The following is a 26051-nucleotide window of genomic DNA, read 5'->3' as shown; positions in this document are numbered from 1 at the left end:
AGAATCTCAGCAACATCTGCAGGCATAGCCTAGTTTTAATACAAAACTTATCTAAACTTTTTCCTCGTGTTGGAACATGTGAAAATGGAGAAATGAACCAGTGCTTCTGCCTTGTCAGTCACTCTGTTCTGCAAGCTTCTGACAATAAATCATAATGAGAAACAGTAACAGGCAAATGTAACGCCAGAGTATAAAAAATGTGCTACTGGTCTAGTACCCCATAGCAACCAACCAGTACATAGAATGTCAATTGCTTGAAAACAAGCCTCTGATTGGGTGCTTTTGGTTACTAGTTCACAACTCTGAGTAAGGCTGAGCTTATGGTTTGTGTTGATTAATAAAACATACTTTGATTTTATTTACCTGGTCAATGATTTTCACCAATAAAAAGAATTCCATAAGGAGACCTGAAAATGACAGGGTAAATTACCATTTCCATCTATAACAGTAAAATAATTGTGAGAACACTTTCAAATATATATATATATATATAGGTTAGTGTTAGACAGGGTGGTTTGACCAACAATGTCAACAGGAGTGAAAATCAAACCACTCCCCTCTGTCTGCCATGACTTTCTACACTCATATATGGGAAATAATGGTGTGAAGCAAATGCAGATGGTGTAGGTCAGGGATCCTCAACCTTTTTCACTTTACTTCACTTAGATCTAAAAATGTTGGGAGCCACACAAGCATGAAAAAGTTCTTTGGGGGTGCCAGATAAGGTCTGTGATTGGCTATTTGGTAGCCCCATGTGACTACTGGCCTTCAGGAGGCTCTGCTTGGAGTAAAACTGTGTCTCTGGGCTTCCAAAACTTGTCTCCAAGCCAGAAATGTAAAATTTGAAGCAACTGGGAGCAACATCAAAGAGAGTGGTGAGTAATATGTTGCTCAGAAGCCACTGGTTAGGGATCACGGGTGTAGGTGAACCTCTACTCAAGAGAGAGCTTACATGAAAGAAGGTCTCCTGTCACCGCTACCAGCTCTTCAGGAGCAGTGTTTCCCCTAAACTCATATGGGACATGGTGACAGGGAGAGAGAGAGGGGCATTTGATCCCACTGTTTTCTGCCTGATGACAGCAGCGATCAAAACACTCTATCTTACATTAGACGTAGGCTCACTCTTAAACTACTCAGGTTACAGCTCATTACACATAGCCATACCCTAATCCAGGGGTCCCCAACCTTTCTTACTCATGAGCCACAGTCCAATGTAGAAAGACTTGGGGAGCAACACAAGCACCATAAAGGAGGAGGAGGAGCCAAATAAGGGCTAAGATTGGCTATTAGGCAGCCTCTATGCACACTATCAGCTTACAGGGGGCTTTATTTGGTAGGAAATCTTGTTTTTATTGAACCAAAACTTGCCCCCAAGTCAGAAATTCAAAAATAACTCCCTGGTTTGGGGGCACTGAGAGAAACATCCAAGGGGTTGGGGAGCAACATGTTGCTCACAAGACACTGGTTGGGGATCACTGCCCTAATCTACAGAAACCCACCCACAGGAGTTGTGTTCTAGAATCCTATGCTAAACCAATCTGTATTTTAGGCTGAAGTTCTATAAAACTGGAATGTGTGGGTTATAATGTCTTATGCTAGGTTAAGCAAAGACCGTGAATTTTATATGTTCATAGCGGTTTCCATAACTAGATGCAGTATTTCACCCGGCAAAATGAGTGCATTGCCTCAAGTGTTGGGCGCCATAATAAACAGTCCAACAATGAAGAAAAAAAAAGGGCTGGCAGCGGCGGTACAAGCTGGCCGCAGTTAAAAAAATACATCAGTCTTTGGGTGTTAAAATACATAAATCTGTCATCATTACCGAGGGTAAGGGGTCATCATCCTTTCTGTACAATGAAGGAACTGTGCATAATTAGTGGGCCAGAGAGTTCAGAACAAAGTAAGCCTTTAACAAATACTCCACCGCTGATAGATGGATGTTTGCAAGGAACTTAATGTCTTTAACAGCGTTTAGTGAAAGCAGAGTCTAGGTTTCAGAGCTCTCGGGAATACGAGTCTCGACTCTTCTTTTCCAGATGCACTGCCAAAAAGAATGCTTTCAGTCCCCAATTTCAACTCAGAAAAAGGGCTCTATGAAATCACATTTCTGAAAGAAAGATTGAACACAAAAAAGGGGTTGGGGGTTGGATACCTTTTGTTTCTAGGAGAAGAAAGAAGATCTGAGTTTACGCAAAAACGAGCCCCTAAATGAGCAAAACGAGAAATATCTGTCCAAGTCCATTGAAGGAGTTTAGAGACTTTCATTGCAGGTTCTGAGCAAAAAGATTGGACAGAATGTACTTCTGAGTCAAGAGTGCAAATCAATTATTGGTGCTGGGGCATGATGAAGCTACAGCCACCCTGAATGTGGTGGCAATTCCAGGGGTTCCAACAGTGGGTTTCATCAACAGGCGGAGCAGGCAATTTGAGCCAAACCAGCCATTTGAGCCAAAAGTCAATAAATACCATTTTAACTAAGTGCAGTAATTCCAAATGGTAGCCTCAGCTTGAATCTGATTTGCTACTGTGCACTTGCAAGTGTGTTTCTTTTGACACATCGGGCGTAATTGCAGCAGACACAACTCCCTGCCTGCCCATATTTTTTTTCATAAAATAAAAGTGCAATCACTTTTATTATATGAAAAAAAATATTTCATTATGGGTAAATAAGCCTTATGTTTTGGCCCCTTGTGCCACCCTGAGGCGCCCTTCCGTTTTTTGCATCGGAGGGGGGCAATAATAGCACTTTCTGCACTAGAAGACCCAAATTCCAATTTAGGTGACCAACTGGGTCATCCAGCCCTTGTGGGAACCTCTACTATTAAGTGGGCTCTACCCAGAAGCTTAGGAAATTTGTTCATAATCCTTCCACGTAAAAATTAAAGAGGAGCGATAGGAAAACGATGTAGTTTCTCTAGTTGGATGCAGGGATATTAGCTTTATGTCCATGATGGACAGTTATTTTATACATATAAATGGACATCTGGGGACATTTCAAGCTCTCATAGTCTGATGATAACAAAATAAAAGAGTAGAACCCTGAGCTGGGAGATTGTGGGCTTTATTCATATTTCAACGCAGTTTGTTGTGCCTTATCTTGTGGGGTTCGGAGCATGTTGAGCGTACTTTGGTGCACATTAAACCAGGGGTCCCCAACCACCGATCCGGAGACCGGTGCCGGGCCGTGGGCTGTGCTGAACCGGGCCACCTCTGGTCCCAATTACCTGTGATCCCAAATCCCCGATGTGTTACACAGCCATGACGACAGCTATGCGAAGCCCAGGAAACTTTCTACTGATCAGGACAAGGACAAAAGTACTTTAATAAGCTGTATGTAATAATAATAATAAAGTGCATAAAATAACATTTAATAATTACATTTACGTTATATATGTAATAATTAAATTATATACTATGCACTAGTTGCGCCCCCACCGGTCCGTGGTGCAAAAAAGGTTGGGGACCACTGCATTAAACCAACGAACTACAGAAATCGACAGATGGGGAGCTTCATTCTCTCGCACTGATTGGAATCAAAATAAATCTGGATGTATGGACTTAGTTCCACACAGAGGAGCTTTCACACATAATGTTGCCGATCCCATGGGTGATGGCAGCTGGCTCCATTAAAACTTGAATTCTAATGCTGTGATTGTCTGCTTGTGCCAGTGTCTCTTGAGGCCACCGAGCATCAAAAAGGCTAAGCATTCTCGAGGCTCTCTTGCACTGATATTGGCAACTACATTTACAAAAGGGGTTACTGTAATTATCGCAATGCAATAGCTGATTGTTGGGCATAACAGTGGCTCCTTTGAGCTCCATTTAGTACTGAGTGCCCCCAACATGAGCTTGCCCCATTTACAATGAATGATCCAAGACAAAAAAATAGATGTCTGATCAACAGAATAAACCTTCTCTGAAAGTGGAAATATATCCCGCAGGGTTAAAGGCAAATATTTATTTAAGAACAATGTTTTGATAATGATTTAAAACAAAAATATGACACGCTTCACACCAATGTTAGCCAAGAAAAGCTGTTTGTGTAGGCCCATGCTTGTCACTGCTCAGCGCGAGTTCAAATCAGTTCGAGTGGCGTATCTATATGAACAAAACGCTTATTTGTCACTGACGTTAAGTTGACAGGCTAAGTAAGCCTGATGGGAGTATTCAGAAAAGCACAGGGAGGTGCACGTTACCAAATTAGTTCTACCAATTATTTATGCCAATTATTATACCAATTAACGGACACTACAATTTAATTTATATGTAAATGTTAAAAGGGAAAATCAATATATTTTTTTAGTTTCATCTTGCCCCAAAACCATTAACTCAGGCTGACTGACCCCAAACTCATAGTTTACTGCCGATATAATGAAACAATCCCTTATAAACAGAGTATATTTTTCCCTTATAAGATTTTATGATTAGACTGAGACTTTACGATTATTTAAGATAACGCTTAGAAGTTCAGGAATGGGCCACATCTTGACAGCAAAGGTATCTGATGCTTTGATCCAAAACAAAAATGTATGTAAACTAAGCCATTGGAAGATAAAATGAAAAGCATCTGACCACCCTTTGATCCTATCATTGCCATCGCAGGAGGAGAGAGGCAGCACACGAAACCACATTACTCGTAATGAACCGTAGGGAATTGAACGCAGACGTGGACAGAACCTCTGCCTCATTAGGGTCTAAAGATACGATCACCTTGGACGACTTGGCCACATCTGGCTTACCTACATTCAGCATTATCGGGGGCACTGGAAAGGGGGGTGTTAAAGGAAGTTGGTTGACAAGAACAAGTTAAAGAACTGCTGCTGGTCCATCATGGATGAAGAAGTCATATTGGAAACCACAGATCGAGAGTGTAATTGGAACAACTACAGTTGATCATATACAATTTGAGTTCCGAGTAATCTGATCATCTTGTCACCAATGGGGCAGATTTATCAAAATGTGAGTAAAGAGCTTAGTACATAAAAACTCACCCTTGTTCTGTTCATTCCTATGGGATTTTTAGAAGGGTATTCATCAAATGGCGAGTTCTAGCTTTGACCCATTTATAAATACGTTTTTGAAAATTCCTTAGAACTGAATGGAACAAGGGTGAGTTTTTCTGTATTAAGCTCTAAACTAAAATCTTGATGAATCAACCCCAATGTGTATGGCAAATTCACATATTGATGCATTTGTTCTCAGAAAAGTGTTCTCCTAGCATTTCCTTGTTGGCCAAGTTCAATAGTTAACTGGGCCTTTTCTTGGAAAGAACAAGGGCCTGGCTAGGCAATAAATGCACATAGCTTGGGCATTAGTTGGGGAAGAAGAGAAGGGAGAGCTTGGGGTTATGGGAAAGTTAGCCTGTGGACCAATGGCAGAAGGCAAGGTTGGTGTTGAGGTGGAGACACGTATGCAAGTATTATCGCCTTGGGTGCCAATACTATTTGGACTGGCATTGTGGCTTTGATGGCTCTATACACTGAATTACAATCACCTATTAGAGCCCTGACACACGGGGAGATTGGTCACGCCATGACCAATCTCCCTTGTCGCGGGCAACTAATTTCCCCGCAATGCCGTCCCACCGGCTAGAATGTAAATCGCCGGTGGGATGGCTTACTGGGAGCCACGATTTGCCGAAGTCGCCATCCCACCAGCGATTTACATTCTAGCTGGTGGGATGGCATTGCAGGGAAATAACAGTGATTAGTCGTGCTGTGCTGTGTGTCACGGCCCTTAGGTAACTGGCAATGGGCATTTTGTGCACCACAATTCATACCCCAAAAGCACAATGCCAATGAACTCCAATGGCATTACCCAAAACCATATGGGGCGACTTAGACTCAAACTGCTCAAACTGGGTCTCTGTAAAACTAGCCAAAGAGGTCAGGCAGTCAAGTAATTATAGCCATGGTTCCATAAAGAGTCAGTTCATAGCCTCCTATGTACTTGTATAATAAAAACAGCCATTATTTACTTTTTTTTTCCAAGGGGTAAATGTGAAAATAGAGAGAACCAGCTGCAATCTCACTTAAGTTCCCACGTGTATAAACTTAACATCGTCATTTTAAAACAGCGGCCAGGGGATCTAACTGATGGTAAAATATATATGAATGAGTATTGCTGTTTACATTATTGTTCTACTCCGGAAAATATGCATTAATAGGAAACACACTTACTTCCCCTCTAATCCCTATGGGACGCAGGATTGGAACTGTATGCAAGAGAATATGAGCAGTGTTACACTTTTCTGATGTGCGAACTCCTAATTTAAACCTCTGTCCCACTTCGTTTCCACTCTCACTGCCTTTCTGCTTTCTGTGTTTTTAAGAATGGCTTTTTGTTTTTTGGCATTTTTTTCTACTTATGGTTTTGTTCTATTCGTTAGGAAAGTGATTCTTACGGCTTAAGATGAGTTCTTCTCCCGGAGCTTGTAATTTTTGTTCTTGTACAATAATTGGCATTCCAAATGTTGTGGTAAGCCACAAAGCCTGCTAGACTTGACTACTGGTAAAACCATGCATTCTCTGTTCCTTGCTCTCATCCTGCTCTTCCTGTGACTGGGTAACACTGCTAGATGCAGCCTTCCGACCCTTTCCCAATTATTATCCTTTGTTTGGAAGAGTTTCATACTTTTCAAGTATTTTTTTTTAAAGGGGCAGACACCAGTGTTTGACACGGGCAAACAATACATTTTCAAGCTGCCCTCTCTCCCTCAGTTCTGCAGACTCTCCGGCTAAACAGTTGAGAAACAAACATCAATCATACAAACTGGGTAATTTCCTCAAAAATCTTTTCAAACGTTCAAAAAACTGTTCAACTATACAGGTATGGGACCTATTATCCAGAATGCTCGGGACCTGGGGTTTTCCGGATAAGGGATCTTTCCGTAATTTGGATCTCCATAACTTAAGTCTGCTAAAAATTAGTGGGACTATGATGTGGAGATCGGTGATTGGCCAATCGTAAGGGGAGTCCTGTCTGGATTTCTTAATTTGGAAACTGGGCAGGCAGTTTTGACCAGGCAGCTCTTCTAAAATCCAGGCTGGCCAGTCAAAACCACACAGGTGGCAACCCTATTCTTCACCTTACTGCTCTGCATTATCTTGCACAATAAATAAGACTATAAAGTATTTGCAGCACTGGTCACACAATCAAAACAAAATCTATAGCCTTTGTGAGAAGACTGGCAGAAATTCTTTCTCCAAGGCAAGGAATTGGGTGTAAACAATGGAAAGGGGTTGAGAGAAGTAAAGTGGCCTTCAGCAATGCTTTTTTTTATAGAATTGTAGTTCTGCACATATCTAGTAGTTCTAACATATTAGATAACAAAACATTTGGCCATCAAGCATCATCTCTATTATATCAACACCAAGAAACGTCTAGAACATCTTTGCCATCGCAAATAGTCCAATCTATACAACCTATAATCCATTTAGATAATAGTGAACCTTCAGAACACACAAAGTACAGATCATTCTCAGCCATCTTGAAAATATCTTGGTTATTGGATCCCATACATGGACATGTACACTATCTCATCTAATAATAGTCCTGGAAACAAAAGTATCATGTAACGATAATTTATCAGATCCCCAAACTCTAAAAATCATCCAATAATCCAATAACACTACCCAGTAACTCTAAGAAGCATTGACGTTTAGCCCACACAGTACTTGCGACATCTTCCTACTCCTAATACCAATAGCCAGTAATCCACACATTACTCTCCAGATCTCCCAAGTCATAAAAATGTACAACATAAACCTGGATTAATTACATAAACTGAGCAAAACTGAAATCTCCAAACATACGGCTCAATGGATTTCCAACTCTATAAAGCTAAAAAAGGGAAGAATGAAGGAGATAATACATTTTTCATGTTTCATGTCATAGGAGATAGGATTGTTTGAAAATGGAGAAGCCTCGGGTATTTATCGGCAGACCTGTTGGGATGTTCCATTCATTCCATGTGTTTGTATAAAGCGCTAGTACTATAAAGAGCGTTTGAGGAATGCAAGAAGCGAATGTTTATTTTGCAACCATAATCTTTTTACCTTACATTCTACCCACATTGTGATAAACCGAGGCATCTGGAAACAGCATGAATAGGGTATGTGGTCAAATTATATTTGATTTTGTTTTTAGCTTTGCAGGCCATCTGAAAACATTAAAGAAGGAGTCAAAACTATATTACTAGAGGAAGTTGCTGGGACTGATAAACTATAAATAGTCATGGAGCATCTGAAGTCAATCTAAACCGGACACGACTTATTACAGACCACTGGTGGCATGTCTTAAACTGGAGTTATAAAATATGATGCAATTCACCTTAACAAGCCAACCAACACCAGCCTCTTAAAAAATATACTGCCTGACCATATGTCTGGAATTAGCGTTAGGCTTATTGTGAAAGTGAACATTATGCTATCGCAAATATAAAGGCAGGTCTTATGGAGTTAAAGTGTTTTTCAGTTCTAACTTTAGAGCTTTTTCTAATTTTTCTAATTTCTTTATCATTATTCAAATAAAACACACTTTAAAATGTGTCATGATTTTTATGGGGTACTTTTTATTTCTAAATGACACTGTTTACATAGCAAAGAATTCACCATTTAAAATGTTATTCTTGAACCAACAAATGTATTTGTAGCTGTAATAGTCTGAGCTTTCAGCCAGCGCTACACATTAGAACTGCTTTCAGCTAACCTATTGTTTCTCCTACTCCCATGTAACTGGAGGAGTCCCAAGCTGGACTTGGATTTCTTACTATTGAGTGCTATTCTGATACCTACTGGGAGCTGCTATCTTGCTCCCTTCCCATTGTTCTGCTGATCGGCTGCTGGGGGTGAGGGGGGGGGATATCACTCCAACTTGCAGCGTAGCAGTAAAGTGTGCCTGAGTCTGAGCTTTCAGAAGGAGCCATTGCTACACATTAGAACTGCATTCAGCTAACCTATTGTTTCTCCTACTCCCATGTAACTGGAGGAGTCCCAAGTTGGACTTGGATTTCTTACTATTGAGTGCTATTCTGATACCTACTGGGAGCTGCTATCTTGCTCCCTTCCCATTGTTCTGCTGATCGGCTGCTGGGGGGGGGGGGGGGGGGGATATCGCTCCAACTTGCAGCGCAGCAGTAAAGTGTGACTGAAGTTTATCAGACCACAGGTCACATGGCTGTGGCACCCTGGGAAATGAAGAATATGGCTAGCCCCATGGGAAAAAACAGATTACGATGCAGGATTTTGCTGGAGAAGCTCTATTAACTGATCACCATCTCATAAGAATGAAAAAGTCCTGTAATAGCCTCAGACTCACAAGTGAAGTAGTCGAATAGAAATTAGCACTTTATAACTAAATGAAAATAGAAAAGTTTGCCATGTTGAAACCCATGTTTCAAAGATTGTACCTACCTATTACGATGAGCGTGTAGTTCACGTTGATACTTCCAAACCCATTAGTCGCCTTGCAGATATAACTTCCTGCATCTTCACTTTCCACGTCTTTTATTTTCATACCGTGCTGGTAAACTCGAAACCTCGTCCAGCCACTGTGGATAGTGCGCCCGTCTTTCATCCACATTATAAGGGGAGGGGGGTCAGCTTCTACTGGGCACAAAAGCTTAATGGCTCTTCCCAGCCTCACAGTCTGCCGGTGCATCACTTTGTCAGAAATGCGTGGGGGACCTGAAGAATTTAGAAATAAAAAAAAAACTGTGAGTTTAAATCAAACACGGATTAACCAAATATTTTGTTCTCATACAATATACATATTTTTTGAGTAAATTATTTTTTGTCAACCTCTGGATCTCTAGTAAAATCTGTCCCAAGTAAACCACAGCATCCAGTACCTTTTACAAGACTAGTTAATAAGAATAACCAGAAGCAAACGTTTTATTAGTTGCTATGGGCTTGGGAGGACTTTGTCAATAGGTATTAGAACAGAGAGATTATTTTTTACCAAATCAGTTAATATGAAATGCGTATTGTTTATGGTTGAACGTGATGGACGTATGTCTTTTTTCAACCTAACTTACTATGTTACTATTGTAATGCAACACTTAATTTTCTAGATAACTTTGCTGGGTGTCAGAAAGATCCTGACAGTCAAAAAAGTCAATGTAAATACTTCTATTCTGCCATTAAGTTGCATTAATAATATTTTAGGCATTTTTAGATTTTTCCTACTGTATTAATGGTGCATAGAGGAGGGATCACATTGTTATATATCCGGGGATGAACAGCATCTGCTATATCTTTTACAGGTATGGGATCCATTATCCAGAAAGTTCCGAATTACGTAAAGGCCATCTCCCATAGACTCCATTATAAGCAAATAATTCTAATTTTTAAAAATGATTTCCTTTTTCTCTGTAATAATAAATCAGTACCTGTACTTGATCCCAACTAAGATATAATTACCCCTTATTGGGGGCAGAACAGCCCTATTGGGTTTATTTAATGGTTAAATGATTCCCTTTTCTCTGTAATAATAAAACAGTACCTGTACTTGATCCCAACTAAGATATAATTACCCCTTATTGGGGGCAGAACAGCCCTTTTGGGTTTATTTAATGGTTAAATGATTCCCTTTTCTCTGTAATAATAAAACAGTACCTGTACTTGATCCCAACTAAGATATAATTACCCCTTATTGGGGGCAGAACAGCCCTATTGGGTTTATTTAATGGTTAAATGATTCCCTTTTCTCTGTAATAATAAAACAGTACCTGTACTTGATCCCAACTAAGATATAATTACCCCTTATTGGGGGCAGAACAGCCCTATTGGGTTTATTTAATGGTTAAATGATTCCCTTTTCTCTGTAATAATAAAACAGTACCTGTACTTGATCCCAACTAAGATATAATTACCCCTTATTGGGGGCAGAACAACCCTATTGGGTTTATTTAATGGTTAAATGATTCCCTTTTCTCTGTAATAATAAAACAGTACCTGTACTTGATCCCAACTAAGATATAATTACCCCTTATTGGGGGCAGAACAACCCTATTGGGTTTATTTAATGGTTAAATGATTCCCTTTTCTCTGTAATAATAAAACAGTACCTGTACTTGATCCCAACTAAGATATAATTACCCCTTATTGGGGGCAGAACAGCCCTATTGGGTTTATTTCATGGTTAAATGATTCCCTTTTCTCTGTAATAATAAAACAGTACCTGTACTTGATCCCAACTAAGATATAATTACCCCTTATTGGGGGCAGAACAGCCCTATTGGGTTTATTTAATGGTTAAATGATTCCCTTTTCTCTGTAATAATAAAACAGTACCTGTACTTGATCCCAACTAAGATATAATTACCCCTTATTGGGGGCAGAACAGCCCTATTGGGTTTATTTAATGGTTAAATGATTCCCTTTTCTCTGTAATAATAAAACAGTACCTGTACTTGATCCCAACTAAGATATAATTACCCCTTTTTGGAGACAAAACAGTCCTATTGGGTTTATTCATTATTTCAATGATTTTTTAGAAGACTTAAGGTATGGAGATCCAAATTACGGAAAGATCCCTTATCCACAAAATCCCAGGTCCCGAGCATTTTAGATAATAGGTCCCATATCTGTATCTTATATTAGTGAGGGTTTGCTGAAAGGCTTTTCTACAGCTGCTAATTATATTTCATATTCATATTTCAAGTCGGCAGAATGGTGTTTGTTTTTTATTTTTAGAAATTTATAATTTTTAGAAATTTATGTCAATTTTTTCCCTCTCTCCTGCCCACAGAAAAATGAGCTCTACATACATTTCATTACGACATTTAAAAAAAACAAAAAAAAAACTAATAAATTCAAGACAACAGCAGAAACCCCTTGGGATTAATAATCATTCCCCATTGTATAAAAATGTCACTGCGCCTTTGATGTTTGGCCGACACGGATTAGCTCATAAATTTTTTTATTTTTTTTAGAAGTGAACTGTGATGTTATTCCTGTCTGGCCGAGTCGGCGTAGGTGACATAATTAGCCCAACGCCGAGTACAGAAAGTAGAAAAACAAACGTGGCAACGCGGAAGGTGCCGGTATGTTGTGATGTATAGTAACGAGCAGTAAAGCGCAATTAATTCGGCAGTCAAGGTCGCCAATAAGTCAATGCAATTATCTTTTGAAATGTGTTCTAGCTTATCACTGTATAACACTGATACAGCAGCTACTTAGGTGCAACTTAACTCTTCCATGTATGGATCCTAACACATCCCAGCTGAGCGGCAGACTATGTGCCAACATACCCACATGGCTACAGGAGGCTTATTTAACAGTATCCTATAACTAGAAAAGAAGATCTAAAGAGCTTGGCCCTTCAAGCAGTGCAATTATTCCACTAATGTTTCTGTGATGTCGGCCATCTGCTCCGAATGATTAAATTGTGTTTTGTACTGTACATGGTTTGTAATGGGGGAGCGTTGCATCATCTTACGTTTAACCCATTAGAAACCCGATACCCCCAACATAGAATATTAAAGATATTCTCAAACTGGGAAGAAGCCGTTACAAATAGAAAGTGGGTCTAACAAAATAATTGTGTCCGATTCTGAAGTATCCCAGTCCTGAGAGCATATCTTAACATAGTGGGGATAATTTAGGATTAAATAAGAATGTACGGCCGTAACATAGAATAAAATATTATATATAAAATACAGAATAAATATTAATTTTTAAACTAAAAACATTCAAATACAATTTTAATTGTAAAATCGTTCATGTTTTCACAGGGGTAATTATATCTTAGTTGGGATCAAGTACGGGTACTGTTTTATTATTACAGAGAAAAGGGAATCATTTAACCATTAAATAAACCCAATAGGGCTGTTCTGCCCCCAATAAGGGGTAATTATATCTTAGTTGGGATCAAGTACAGGTACTGTTTTATTATTACAGAGAAAAGGGAATCATTTAACCTTTAAATAAACCCAATAGGACTGTTCTGCCCCCAATAAGGGGTAATTATATCTTAGTTGGGATCAAGTACAGGTACTGTTTTATTATTACAGAGAAAAGGGAATCATTTAACCATTAAATAAACCCAATAGGGCTGTTCTGCCCCAATAAGGGGTAATTATATCTTAGTTGGGATCAAGTACAGGTACTGTTTTATTATTACAGAGAAAAGGGAATCATTTAACCATGAAATAAACCCAATAGGGCTGTTCTGCCCCCAATAAGGGGTAATTATATCTTAGTTGGGATCAAGTACAGGTACTGTTTTATTATTACAGAGAAAAGGGAATCATTTAACCATGAAATAAACCCAATAGGGCTGTTCTGCCCCAATAAGGGGTAATTATATCTTAGTTGGGATCAAGTACAGGTACTGTTTTATTATTACAGAGAAAAGGGAATCATTTAACCATGAAATAAACCCAATAGGGCTATTCTGCCCCAATAAGGGGTAATTATATCTTAGTTGGGATCAAGTACAGGTACTGTTTTATTATTACAGAGAAAAGGGAATCATTTAACCATTAAATAAACCCAATAGGGCTGTTCTGCCCCAATAGGGGTAATTATATCTTAGTTGGGATCAAGTACGGGTACTGTTTTATTATTACAGAGAAAAGGGAATCATTTAACCATTAAATAAACCCAATAGGGCTGTTCTGCCCCCAATAAGGATTAATTATATCTTAGTTGGGATCAAGTACAGGTACTGTTTTATTATTACAGAGAAAAGGGAATCATTTAACCATTAAATAAACCCAATAGGGCTGTTCTGCCCCCAATAAGGGGTAATTATATCTTAGTTGGGATCAAGTACAGGTACTGTTTTATTATTACAGAGAAAAGGGAATCATTTAACCATTAAATAAACCCAATAGGGCTGTTCTGCCCCCAATAAGGGGTAATTATATCATATAGATGGCCTTCCCGTAATTCAGAACTTCCTGGATAATGGGTTTCTGCATAACGGACCCCATACCTGTATTGTTTGTCACTTGTGAGAAATGTCTGAAATTAGTCTTAAATAAATGAAGATGAAATTCATCATAAATTAGTTTTATTTCTAAATACCAATGAATTCTTTCATATGATTTATAAACATAAAGTAAATAATGAACCAAATCATGTCCTGCCTTATTTTTTTTAGAGTGCACAGATAAAGATATACAATATTCTGTATATTTCGCTGAGCAAAATAAGCCTCTTTCTGATTTCAACCAGAAGAACTCACGCTGCGAAGAAAAGAGCAACTGCTTTTGCCTTTTCTGTTCTGAGCAAAAAAAAAAAAATCAAATCCTCCACCTGTCTAACTGAACAGCTGGGCAACATTTAATGTATACTCAGCTACTGTATGCTGGAACTGCCCCTCCGTGGGGGAAGAGAGGGGAAAAGAGGCGCTGCCAGAGAAAACGCAAAAAAAACCTCAAAAAAGAATATACGGATATAATGAATTCAATTGAGAGTCTTTGCGGTTTGACCATCACATGGGGGAAACGATTTTTCTGTGCAGATCTCACTTCCCAATTGGAAGGAAATTGAAGAGGATGGATGATATGTAAAAAAAAAATTCTACCCCGTTTGCAAAAATTCTTATATCTTATATTATTTATGAATATTTATTCAATTTTATTTTCTGTCCCTTAAATATAAAAACTAGACTGTGAATAATATCATAACATGCATATAGAATTCTTATATACGACTATCTATGCACTGGAGCTTTCATCCACTTCTATGGGACCCTCTGGATTCAACGGTAATTATTATTATTACAGGTATAGGACCCGTTATCCAGAATGCTCGGGACCAAGGGTATTCCGGATAAGGGGTCTTTCTGTAATTTGGATCTCCATACCTTAAGTCTACTAAAAAATCAATAACATTAATTAAACCCAATAGGATTGTTTTGCAGTTAATAAGGATTATTTATATCTTAGTTGGGATCAATTACAAGGTACTGTTTTATTATTACAGAGAAAAGGGAATCATTTAACCATGAAATAAACCCAATAGGGCTGTTCTGCCCCCAATAAGGGGTAATTATATCTTAGTTGGGATCAAGTACAGGTACTGTTTTATTATTACAGAGAAAAGGGAATCATTTAACCATGAAATAAACCCAATAGGGCTGTTCTGCCCCCAATAAGGGGTAATTATATCTTAGTTGGGATCAAGTACAGGTACTGTTTTATTATTACAGAGAAAAGGGAATCATTTAACCATGAAATAAACCCAATAGGGCTGCTCTGCCCCAATAAGGGGTAATTATATCTTAGTTGGGATCAATTACAAGGTACTGTTTTATTATTACAGAGAAAAGGGAATCATTTAACCATGAAATAAACCCAATAGGGCTGTTCTGCCCCCAATAAGGGGTAATTATATCTTAGTTGGGATCAAGTACAGGTACTGTTTTATTATTACAGAGAAAAGGGAATCATTTAACCATGAAATAAACCCAATAGGGCTGCTCTGCCCCAATAAGGGGTAATTATATCTTAGTTGGGATCAATTACAAGGTTCTGTTTTATTATTACAGAGAAAAGGGAATCATTTAACCATTAAATAAACCCAATAGGGCTGTTCTGCCCCAATAAGGGGTAATTATATCTTAGTTGGGATCAAGTACAGGTACTGTTTTATTATTACAGAGAAAAGGGAATCAGTTTCAAAATTCTGATTTGATTAAAATGGAGTCTATGAAAGATGTCCTTTCCGTAATTCGGAGCTTTCTGGATAACGGGTTATCAGATAAGGGATCCCATACCTGTATTAACATTTATTTATAAAGCGCCAACATATCCCGCAGCGCTGTACAATAAGTGGGTTTCATACATTGGACATACAGAGTAACATATAAAGCAATCAATAACCAATACAAGAGGTGAAGAGAGCCCTGCCCAAAAGAGCTTACAATCTTATTTTCTAATAATATCTAATAATGAACAACTGGACATTACATCAACTTCACATTATGCCATTATATTGGCTTTACTGTTCATTTCATATCGAGTCTTTGATGAATACTAACTAAAAGGGGTTAGAGATCGCCCCAAAATAATCTCTTATTCTGCATTCCTAGCCTTAAATGATCCATGTTTAATGCTGACCTGAAAAAGAACCGTTTGCATATGGTCCCCATCCCCTACATAAAATAGTTCCTAAGAGAGCATTTACTATGATCTAGTTCAAAGAGAACTTTATTAACACATTAAACGTAATTACAAGAAGGAAATTCCAAGAAGTTTGTGCACTTTGTATTGGGCTTGATCGGAAAGAGATGTAATTTACAATAAATAACCTTGTGTTATGCTGTAAGCTTGGTAATAAATCAGAGAAAAAGTGCCTCGGTAACGTTATTATTTACCATTTCCTTGCTTTCAAATAATACTAATAACTCTAAGACTTTTGGGTTCAAGCCCCACTTCATGGACTAGAAAATTTCTTTTTAACACTAGAGAAACATATGAATATTGATTTATTAATGATAAATTTACAGAACAAAAATGATAGTTTCCAGTTAGAAAAACATTACTGATTATTAAAGAGTTGTTTCATTTCAATGGAAATAAAAATGGAATGAATAATTGTTCAAATCCTTACTCCTTGCATGCAGTTTGCATTATGTAGGAAGGATTTAGACGAATAAATATGCTTGGGGCTGCTACTGAGCAGCACTGAGCGCTAACACCCATTAAACCAAATGGTGTTTGACAGCTCAAACCAGGAATATCTGTAAATATGATTTCTCCCTACGGTATTGCTACTCACGCTACATCTCCCATTTATTGCCCTGGCCTCCCCTAAGGGGGTGGAGCCCCGCAGTGTCTGAACTTCTGCCTATAGCCAAGGGCAAAAGTGAAATTACCTACCTATTCCTTGTCCATGTTCATGTAAAGTCAACAAATGAGTGGGCATTAGTAATCTGTTTATTCAGTGTATTCACCCATTTTTTCAACAGCGCTGCGGAATATGTTGGCGCTTTATAAATACACATTAATTATTATAATAATAAGTTCTGCTTGAGACATCAGGCTAGAACCCTGTTAGGAAAAATGTGTGGATAGTGCAATTTTGATCACCCCAGCCTTCCCCCAGCTAATCTTACAGGAAGGAAGGGCCGAGCAGATCAAAGTACAGCGTCTCATCTTAGCACATCTAAGCGCGCGACCAGCGGAACTGTTTATGTGCCATTCCTATGTACTGGATAGCCGGCTCTGTCAGCACCGACTTTTCTGGGAAGAATATTAACCTCCCAGCTGACAGTGTGGGCCAGCCACGCACTGCCGTTCCCCCGCACCCATTAACCATTCCAGCGTTACGGATTCTGGCGTAATTTTTATCTTTTTTTAGATCCAGAACATGTGGGTAGGCGCTGGTACCAGTGAACTATTGCTGGCTCAGTACCAAAGCAGAAACCTAGTCCTGGTTGCCTATGTTCTGTATGCAGCATATATATATGTATAAATATATTTATAACTTTAACAGTTGAAGATCTTCTTACAAAGGCATAACTGCAATCAAATGAAATGACTGCTGAGCCATACAGCCTACCCCCCCAAACCAACGCTTCACTCCTTCTCTCAAATTTAAGCTTCAGCCATCAATGCAAACAATGTTGGGAATGGGCAGGAATGCAGAACCGCCATTCCTCTATTGGTGCTGAACTACAGTTCTGTAGCATTGCGTGTAGGAACACATAGGGCAGGTTTTGGTTGCCTCCTGCCCGGTTTTCCCCGCCCTATGATGTCATGGTCCCGCCTCTTCCCCGCCCCCGTGATGTCACCGCCAGCCCCCTGCCCGCCGAAAAAGGGCCAGCAGAGGTGGCAACTCTATTTCTGAGTCAAGGAAAATCTTTAGTTCTGATTCGTTTGCTTCAATATCTATTTCTGCTTCTCACTTACATGTTCTGCAGCTAATTACACATCTATATGGTTATATGGTTATATATATATATATATATATATATATATACATTCTATATGGTTTTGAAATGTGGAAAGAAACCAGAGTACCCTGAAGAAACCTAAGCAGATACAGGGAATATATCCAAACACCTTGCAGATAGTTCCCTGGCTGGATTTGAGCCTATGACCCTAGCATTGCAAGGCAGCAACACTATCCGCTGAGATAGGGCATATTTCCCATTCAATATAATACCATTATGACCTAACAAAATTGAAATCTTTGGAGGCAACAAACCTTCACACCATATGGACACATCTTATATAAATAACTTGTTCTCATAGAATAATAAAAGGTATAAAAAAAAAAGGTCAGAATGGCTATGTACTAGAAAAAAATAAACATGTTTTTCCCCAGCAACCAATAAGGAGCCCATTTACAAACAATCATTTTTTTTCTCTTCAATTTGACCTTTTTTTTGCACTAAAACTGAAAAAACCCACAAATTGTTCCCTATTTATTATGTGCCAAAACTGCAAAAAAACGCAAAAGAAAAAATATCTAAATGTATTATCTAAGCTGCCATGGTCATGTAGAATTCAGTTGGAGTTGTTCTAGGCACATTGTAACAATCTATATTTAATTTGTGGTTGTAGAGGTTTTCGTGTTTCTTCCTTTTGCAAGCGCACCAACATTTTTAGGAATGAAAATGAAAAATTTGAGATTTTTGCATTTTTTTTCCACCACATTTCTGCGTCTGCATATTTTTCCCATGGTTTTTAAGAAACCAGTTTAGTCGTGGTGGAAAAAAAACATGAAAGTGACACAAATTTAAACCATTAAACCTGCTCTTAATGGTCGGATGTCAGTCAGGAAGAGAATAGAAGAGGTTCCCAAAAGATAAGTGATGAAAAAACTACTACTGGGGGTCTCAGTTTGCTCATTAATGCCGATTTGGCAGAGATAACATAAGGTAAGAGCAATCAGACACAAAATTTCGCCAGACTATACAACCCTTGTAAATAAAACAAAAACCACAGCTTCATTTTTCAGTAGAAAACCCAAAGCCAGGAGGCACTTGGCTCTCGGGTAGATATCTGGCACTCGGCGCGCTCCGGTTTATCTGCCCCAAATCTATTTACATTCACTGTTTAGCAGATACCAAGCATCGCTGCCAAAGGCTCGCAAGGGTCTAGCAAGGAGGGAACACCGACAAATATTTATGGAACCTACAAGGAAACTTTAGACATTGTTCAAATAAAGATCGCCTTCTTCCCGAGAAATGAACCCGGCATTTTTTGGCAGATTTTAACCCGTTTCAGATGGTTTTAAAATGCACTTTTAGCAGCTCATAAGAAGCAATTGCCTTGCCTAACTGTTCCTTTCTCTCTCTTCTTCTTTTTTTTCCCTCTGTTTTCAGGCAGAGAACATTAAATCAAATCTGACAATCACCACGCAACTGGCCAAGGAATATCTTGGATAACCCTTATAATACTACAAATCAATGCCAATTCCAGAGAGGTAATGAAAACGAACAGGAAATAAATCACCGTCTTACTACTATTATAGTAATCTTGCTTACATGTCTACAAGGAAAAGAACGTATCCCTCCTGATGGTTTAAAGCAGCGGATCTGTAAGTTGTTTCACCAGGGCCTCCCAGGCTTATTCTACTCAACAGCCAGGCCTCACCCATCTGGAACATCACAACTAAAACTGCACTTAAGGCTGTAGTTAGGCACAAAGTATCATTTCTCTTTTATCAATGGATCTTTGCCTCCACAGATAAATCTCAGAACCAATTCAGACATAGACATGGGATCTTTTATCTGGAATGCTTGGGACCTCTGGTTTTCTGGGTAAGAAGTCATTCTGTAAGGTGAAGCACCATAATGTTACCTGTGTGCAAAATCAATTCTTCTGGACTCTATGTATACAGGTAAATCTTGAGTCAGCCTTGTTTTATTAAGGAGGAAGAAGAGGATTACATTTTAGCCAGGCTACATTGTTCTTGAACCCACCATTACTCGCTGATATCATTTGCTCTTTCTACGCAAGTTATACTAGTATCTCTGCAAATATCCACCCCACTTGCTGTCTTTTCAACACCTAGCATTGCCAGCTTTTGGCCCCCATTATACCGGCCTTCTGATGAGGGGTGGTGATGATGGCACTTGGGGGGTGGGGTAATGATGACATGGGGCAGGGAAATGGACTGGTGGGGCGGGCCGCGGGCAAATGGGCTGGTGGGGCAGGAAATGGACTGGCGGGGTGGGGAAATGGGCTGGTGGGGTGGGCAAATGGGCTGGTGGGGCAGGGAAATGGGCAGGTGAAGGGTAAATGGTGGGTGGGGTGAGTAAATGGGTGGGGCTGAGGTGGACCTGTTTGTATAAGGGGAATCAGGCAGCAGAGGAAGTGAGGAAAGGGAGGGATTTATAGGGTATTACAATTTATCAGCAAATACATTGGTGGTAAATTTGTAATACCAGTCCCAATTCTAGCCTGTGACTTTCCAGCTTGACCAGTCAAACACCGGCCGGGTGGCAGCCCTATCGACATCCTTGCCTCAACCATAACTCCTTACTCTCCATTCCAGTGACTTGGAAACCGATCCATTCCATAGGTTTGGAGGTAACCCAACTACCAGGAGGAAACCATGAAGACCTGAGGAGAACATACAGATGCCTGGAATCCAACCTATGATATTTGAAGCACCATGTTATCCAGTGTCTGGGGCAAATAGCTTTTTATGTGCCCATAGAAAACAAAAACCCATCTACAGTCAGCTAAACCCAGCAGTTAGTAACTGAACCATAAGCTATGGGTCAGCACCCAAAATTGTCCATTGTGATAATGGCAAAGTTCTTCCTAAAAATATTAATAAAATAACATATATGGGTCGCAAAGCTGATTCTGCAACCCTAAAATGACTAAGGAACACTGGCCCAATGTGAAATAAGTTGAGGAGCCTGACTCACATTGACACACAACTAAGCAGTTTCTCCAACTATCCATAAAGAATAAGATGAATGATCAAGTCTCTCAGACACTCGATGGTGTCATCCATTAGTCAGCGCCTGAGACATAAATTTGGCAACGCTGAAAGCGAGACACGCTGCTACCGAAGGCGTTACTCAGTCAAAAAACTATTTGTTGGAGCACGGCATCTCCATCCCCAACCGATAACTACCCAATGTCAGCACCCTCTACATGACCAAGCTGCCTGCTCTTTCCTATTCGGCTGCCTGGTGCCGTCTGGCATTCATATAAAGGTTCCATTACTCGCGCAGAAGATTCCTTGACTTATTTAGACATAAGCAAAGAAGATGGATGAAGGAAAGGTGGGGCGGCCCAATCCCAATGACGCAACCGAACAAATCTTAGCATGAGCTTTGCCAAGATGATGGTTCATGCATCTGACAGAGCTCTGATCGGCTAGCTCTAATTTAAAGGAAAACTTACAAGTTATAAACTTAGAATTACTTATTGTTTTATATGTATGACCACTAGGGGTGCTGCTTCATGTTTACGCCTTAAAAGAGTGCTCCAGATGCCCAAGTCATAAGGAAAATGGCACAATGCATATTTGGCTTGAACCATGCAATAACATTAGAACAAAGGACCTCTCAGAAAGGTTCTACTCAGTAGGAAAAGCCAAACAAATACCACTGTGTTTCCTAAACCCTACGGCCCGTAGGCCAGATACAGCCCCCCAAGGTCATATACCTGGCCCCTGTCACCCCTCACTACCAACTGTCTGGCTCAGCGTGGTCTTTGGCCCCAGTGCGTCACATAACCACGTCCCATTGGCCAACGCTAATGACGCAGCCAGGGCTAACTATAATCTCGCGCCCCCAACAGTCTGAGGGACCATGAACTGGCCCCCTGTTTAAAAAGTTTGAGGACCATAGAGGGTCAATATAATGTCAATATCCCAGCACAAGAACAACATCAGAGTGTGGATTTCTTGTGCAAGGATAGAGCGTATGCGGGAGACCCAGCCAATGAACATGCTGCTTAGAGTTAAGTCACTCCGTGGATCGCCTGAAGTGACAGGATGACAGTACGGAGCTCAATAAATACGCCACTTAGGCAGGTCAAACCTTTATCTCCTGGAGCTGTCACAGGTCAATTGCAGACAAGCTGAAAACAGTTTCATTTTTACTGTTCAGCCCCCGGGCTTCTAATGCTCATTTTGCAACTCGCAGCTAAAACAACTGCCTTTCCTCGTGGGACACCTGGAGTCCGATTTCCAGATCTCCAGCGCAGGAAACGTATACTGTATTTCCCCGGCAGTTCAAGTGTTTGGATGGGTGGGACAGCCACGGGGGCCAAAGGCTGGAAGACAAGGATGCACTTCCTAGAGAGCAACAGGCTGGTTACTGTGGGTAGTGGAGGAAAGCAGCCAGAGGGGCCACATCATAGCGACCCATTCCATGGGCATTTAGGAAGCAGGTGAAACAGCACCTGCGCTTCCCATACTGGGGGAGGCTGCAACTGTCTCAGCTGTTGCTTGGTTGCATCTTTCAGTGTCCTCCAATACACAACAGCTGAGGTGCCCCAAGTATGCATTCCTGCTAGGGCTATAGCATTGGCCTTTTGGAAATAAAATAACATTCTTAACATAATGCCCCTTAAATGGATTAACTTTTACTATGTAACAGAATTTCCCATTCCTAGCAACTTTGCAATTGGTCTTCATTATTTATTTTTTTATAGTTTTTCAATTATTTGTCTTTTCTTCAAAAGGAGGCCATACATGGGTCGATTCTAGCTGCCGATATTGGTACCTTAGACCGACTCTGGAGCTTATTGGCCCGTGTATGGGCACTAACGACGGGCCTGTCCGACCGATATCTGGCCTGAAATTGGCCAGATATCGATCTGGCAGGTTTAAAAATTTAGTCAGATCGGGGGCCGCATTGGTTCATTGATGTGGTCCCCGAACCGACTGCGCCTATACCTGTTGTTCTAATTCAAATAAGCCTGAATTAGCCCGATATTGCTCATCCGTAAGTGGGGATATCGGAAAAAGATATTGAGGTCGCCAAGCGAGCGGATCTCAGCGTGTATGGCCACCTTAACTCTTTCTAGCTTCCAAATGGAATGATAGAATTAGCCTGATATCGGGAGAAGATCTGCACGCTGGGCAACCTCGCAAGCGGATCTTACTGCGTATGGCCACCTTATGTGTGTTGTAAATAAACACTTGGCATAAAAATGCTCCATAGGCAACTGTATAACAGCACCCCTTGTGGTACTGAAGGACCAGTGCACTTGTATGATTTGCTCTGAGGCTGTAAAGTAAATGAGCAATATAACTCCCTATATAGGTGCCGGAGCCTGTGAGTTTACTTGTCCTCATATTTGTTCCGGAGTGAAAGGGAATTGGAAGTGATGGTGAGCTCAGGGAGCCTGGGGCTGCAAGCAGATGTCATGAACCCATTCGTACAAAGTAGGGGAGAAAAAAATCACTCCGCAGGTTAATTACAAGGCAAGGCCACACACGGAGCTCCGCAGCTCACAGTCGTTGAAACTAAATACCTCCTATTGTATTATGGGAGACAGCCGAGTAAATCCCTTGTCCCAATCAGCATACAGTATACAGTACTGAGTTTCTTTAAATGGGAATTCACATTAACTTTTCACATCAAGATTGTAAGCTCTACGGGGCAGGGACCTCCATCCTCTTGTGTCTTTGACTCTTATTGCAACTGTATCTTGTATTTATTTGTATTTATTGTTATACTTTGTATTTATCTATTATTATCTAAATAACCCCCTGTTTGTATTAATGTATTCTACTGTACAGCACTGGGTACATAAGTAGCGCTTCTTAAATAAAGATATACATACATACATGTTATAGATGGACCCTATTCTAAGCAAGTCTTCAATATTAAAGTTTGTGGGGGTCATTTATACAATTCACGAAGCGCAGAATTATTCCCACGGTGAACATATTTGCCCTGCCTGGGTTTATATTTATAAAGCTGGACAATATTGGTGCATTTCAAAGTGCAAACATAATTGAAAAATCTCCTTAATGCTTTTTAAATATGGCATATTCGCAAATTGCAGATATTTATGCGCTCGCTCTACGTACAAATTACGCCACAACTTTTAAGTATTTGCTAAGCTGATTACGCAAATTGCGAATTTACATTCACAAAGAGAAAATCGCCAGTATATTTGTGCGTAATAAACGCGCACAGAGGGATTTCATTTGCACATTTTTGTGCGCAATTCGCATTTCACTGCGATTCGCAAAGTAAGAAAATACGGGGACGGCAAACTGTAGGCATTTAGGGGAAAACATATGCAAACGACCATTTGCGAAACAAATACGCGCTGAGCGAACTTTATAAATGACCCCCTGTGTGTTTTGTTATGTATTAGTCTTACTCTTCTACCTGTTTCCAGACTAAAACTAATGCAGTCTGGTTGTGGGGGTCACTGACCCCCGGCAACCCAAAAAATGATTACTGTGCGATGTAAAATCATAATAAATAATAGAATGAAGCGTAAGTGCTCGGCGCCATATGGTAGTGAGCCCCAGGTGTTCCCTCGCTGGCGCTGTTGATACGATGACATCACAGTAGAATGTTCCCACCGAGGCAAATCCAAGTGAAATGTTTTGACATGGACAGTTTATAGGAGTGTATGCGTTACACTATGCTGAAAGGAAATGCAACTGGTAAATGGTGCTGAAAACAAGCGTAGCTTTTATTAAATATGCCTGGGGGTGATACATATTGCTCAGCTCCCAATGAGGCGTAGCAGGAAAGCGGATTCTTTTAACCCCCCCTGAACTGAGCCGACTGTGAATGCTGGGAAATGTAGTTTAGCAAGTTGTGTATTCCTGTATTACAAGGGGATTATAAGGAGCATATTAAAACCCCCCGCGCCCAGCAGGTGTCTGGCAAAACTGTTGGTTGGTACAACCCTTACCCCATGTGCAAGTGCTTTGCAGGCAGGATACTAGCGTTTCAGCCAGCAGAGCTTTGTAACCTTATCCAATCAGAAGGAAGCTTGGGCGGTCAGCTTACCCTCAGAGAGAAGGGCCCGAGCCAAAATATGGGATAAATTATGGCCTGAACGGTAATTACCGCAATCAGATTTCACTTGTGTCACAATTCAGAGATTTCTTGGGATTTGCTTGTTAAACCCTCACCTGCTCGGTGGGAGGGAGCCATCACTCGGCTGTAATTCTGCCCCCCAACCTCAGCGCTAAGGCTGCTAGAAGTGCCGCCTCACCCTGCCAATGTAGCAAGCCTTTCAAAAAGAGCACCCCTGTTTCATAGGGATCCCCGTTTTATCAATTGTGTCCCCAGCAATCTTTAAGCCTCAGATCCATGGGTGCCTATATGGTAGATACCACCCCATCCAGCACTGAGTACTGCATTACTAACAGTTAACTCTTAGTATGATGTAGTGAATAATATTCTAAAAAAAATTGCAATTGGTCTTCATTTTTTCTTATTATTTATAGCTATTTATAGTATTTTACTTTTTGTTCAACAGCTCTCCAGTTTAGAGTTTTGGTTGCTGGGGTCCAAATAATCTTAGCAACCAGGGAGTAATTTGAATGAGAGACTGATATATGGATAGGACAAGTCATGAATGGAAAGATAAGTAATAAAAAGTAACAATAACAATAAAACTGGAGCCTCACAGAGCAATAGTATTTTGGCTGTCGGGGTCAGTGACCCCCATTTGAAAGGTAAACCACCCCTATATATATATATATATGTGTGTGAGGACCCTGTAGCATTGATGTAAATGGCCCATTTTAGCAGGAAGGTTGCTAGTGTTGTGTGCCTACAGTTTATACATTTGGGGCGGAACTGCCAGAGTGCTTGGCTGAGCTACTATGCACATCTGCAAAGAAACATTTCTAGTGTAAACCTATGTACAATGGTAGCAATATGGCAGCTCCCACAAACCTTTTAAAAACATGATAACACGTGAGAGTCCATTGAACCGAAAATAACATTGAAACTCATTAGGATATGTTTTCCCATAATGGGCACCCCCTGTGCCAAGACATATTTGTGCCACGCATGAAGCTGCCAGTAAATAGTAAATGAACTTATCAGTTTCGTGGAGGAACCGAGTGTAGACAGTGTGTCATACGTGTGGCCACACAGTCACCCCTGAGCACTGACTAACCCTTTCCTGCCCT

General features: G+C 40.2%; 1 protein-coding gene across 1 annotated transcript in view; it reads right to left on the bottom strand.

Annotated features, from left to right (window-relative positions):
- fgfrl1 (fibroblast growth factor receptor like 1) overlaps positions 1–26051 on the bottom strand; it is a 123477-nt gene that overhangs the window by 45288 nt on the left and 52138 nt on the right. The window contains 1 exon segment of the mRNA NM_001011189.1: positions 9414–9686. Coding sequence (NP_001011189.1) covers positions 9414–9686 — 273 coding nt within the window.

Source organism: Xenopus tropicalis, chromosome 1 (genome assembly GCF_000004195.4).
Source record: "Xenopus tropicalis strain Nigerian chromosome 1, UCB_Xtro_10.0, whole genome shotgun sequence".
Lineage (NCBI taxonomy): Eukaryota > Metazoa > Chordata > Amphibia > Anura > Pipidae > Xenopus > Xenopus tropicalis.
Note: the sequence above shows the minus strand (reverse complement) of the source record. Positions and strands in the feature narration are given on the sequence as shown.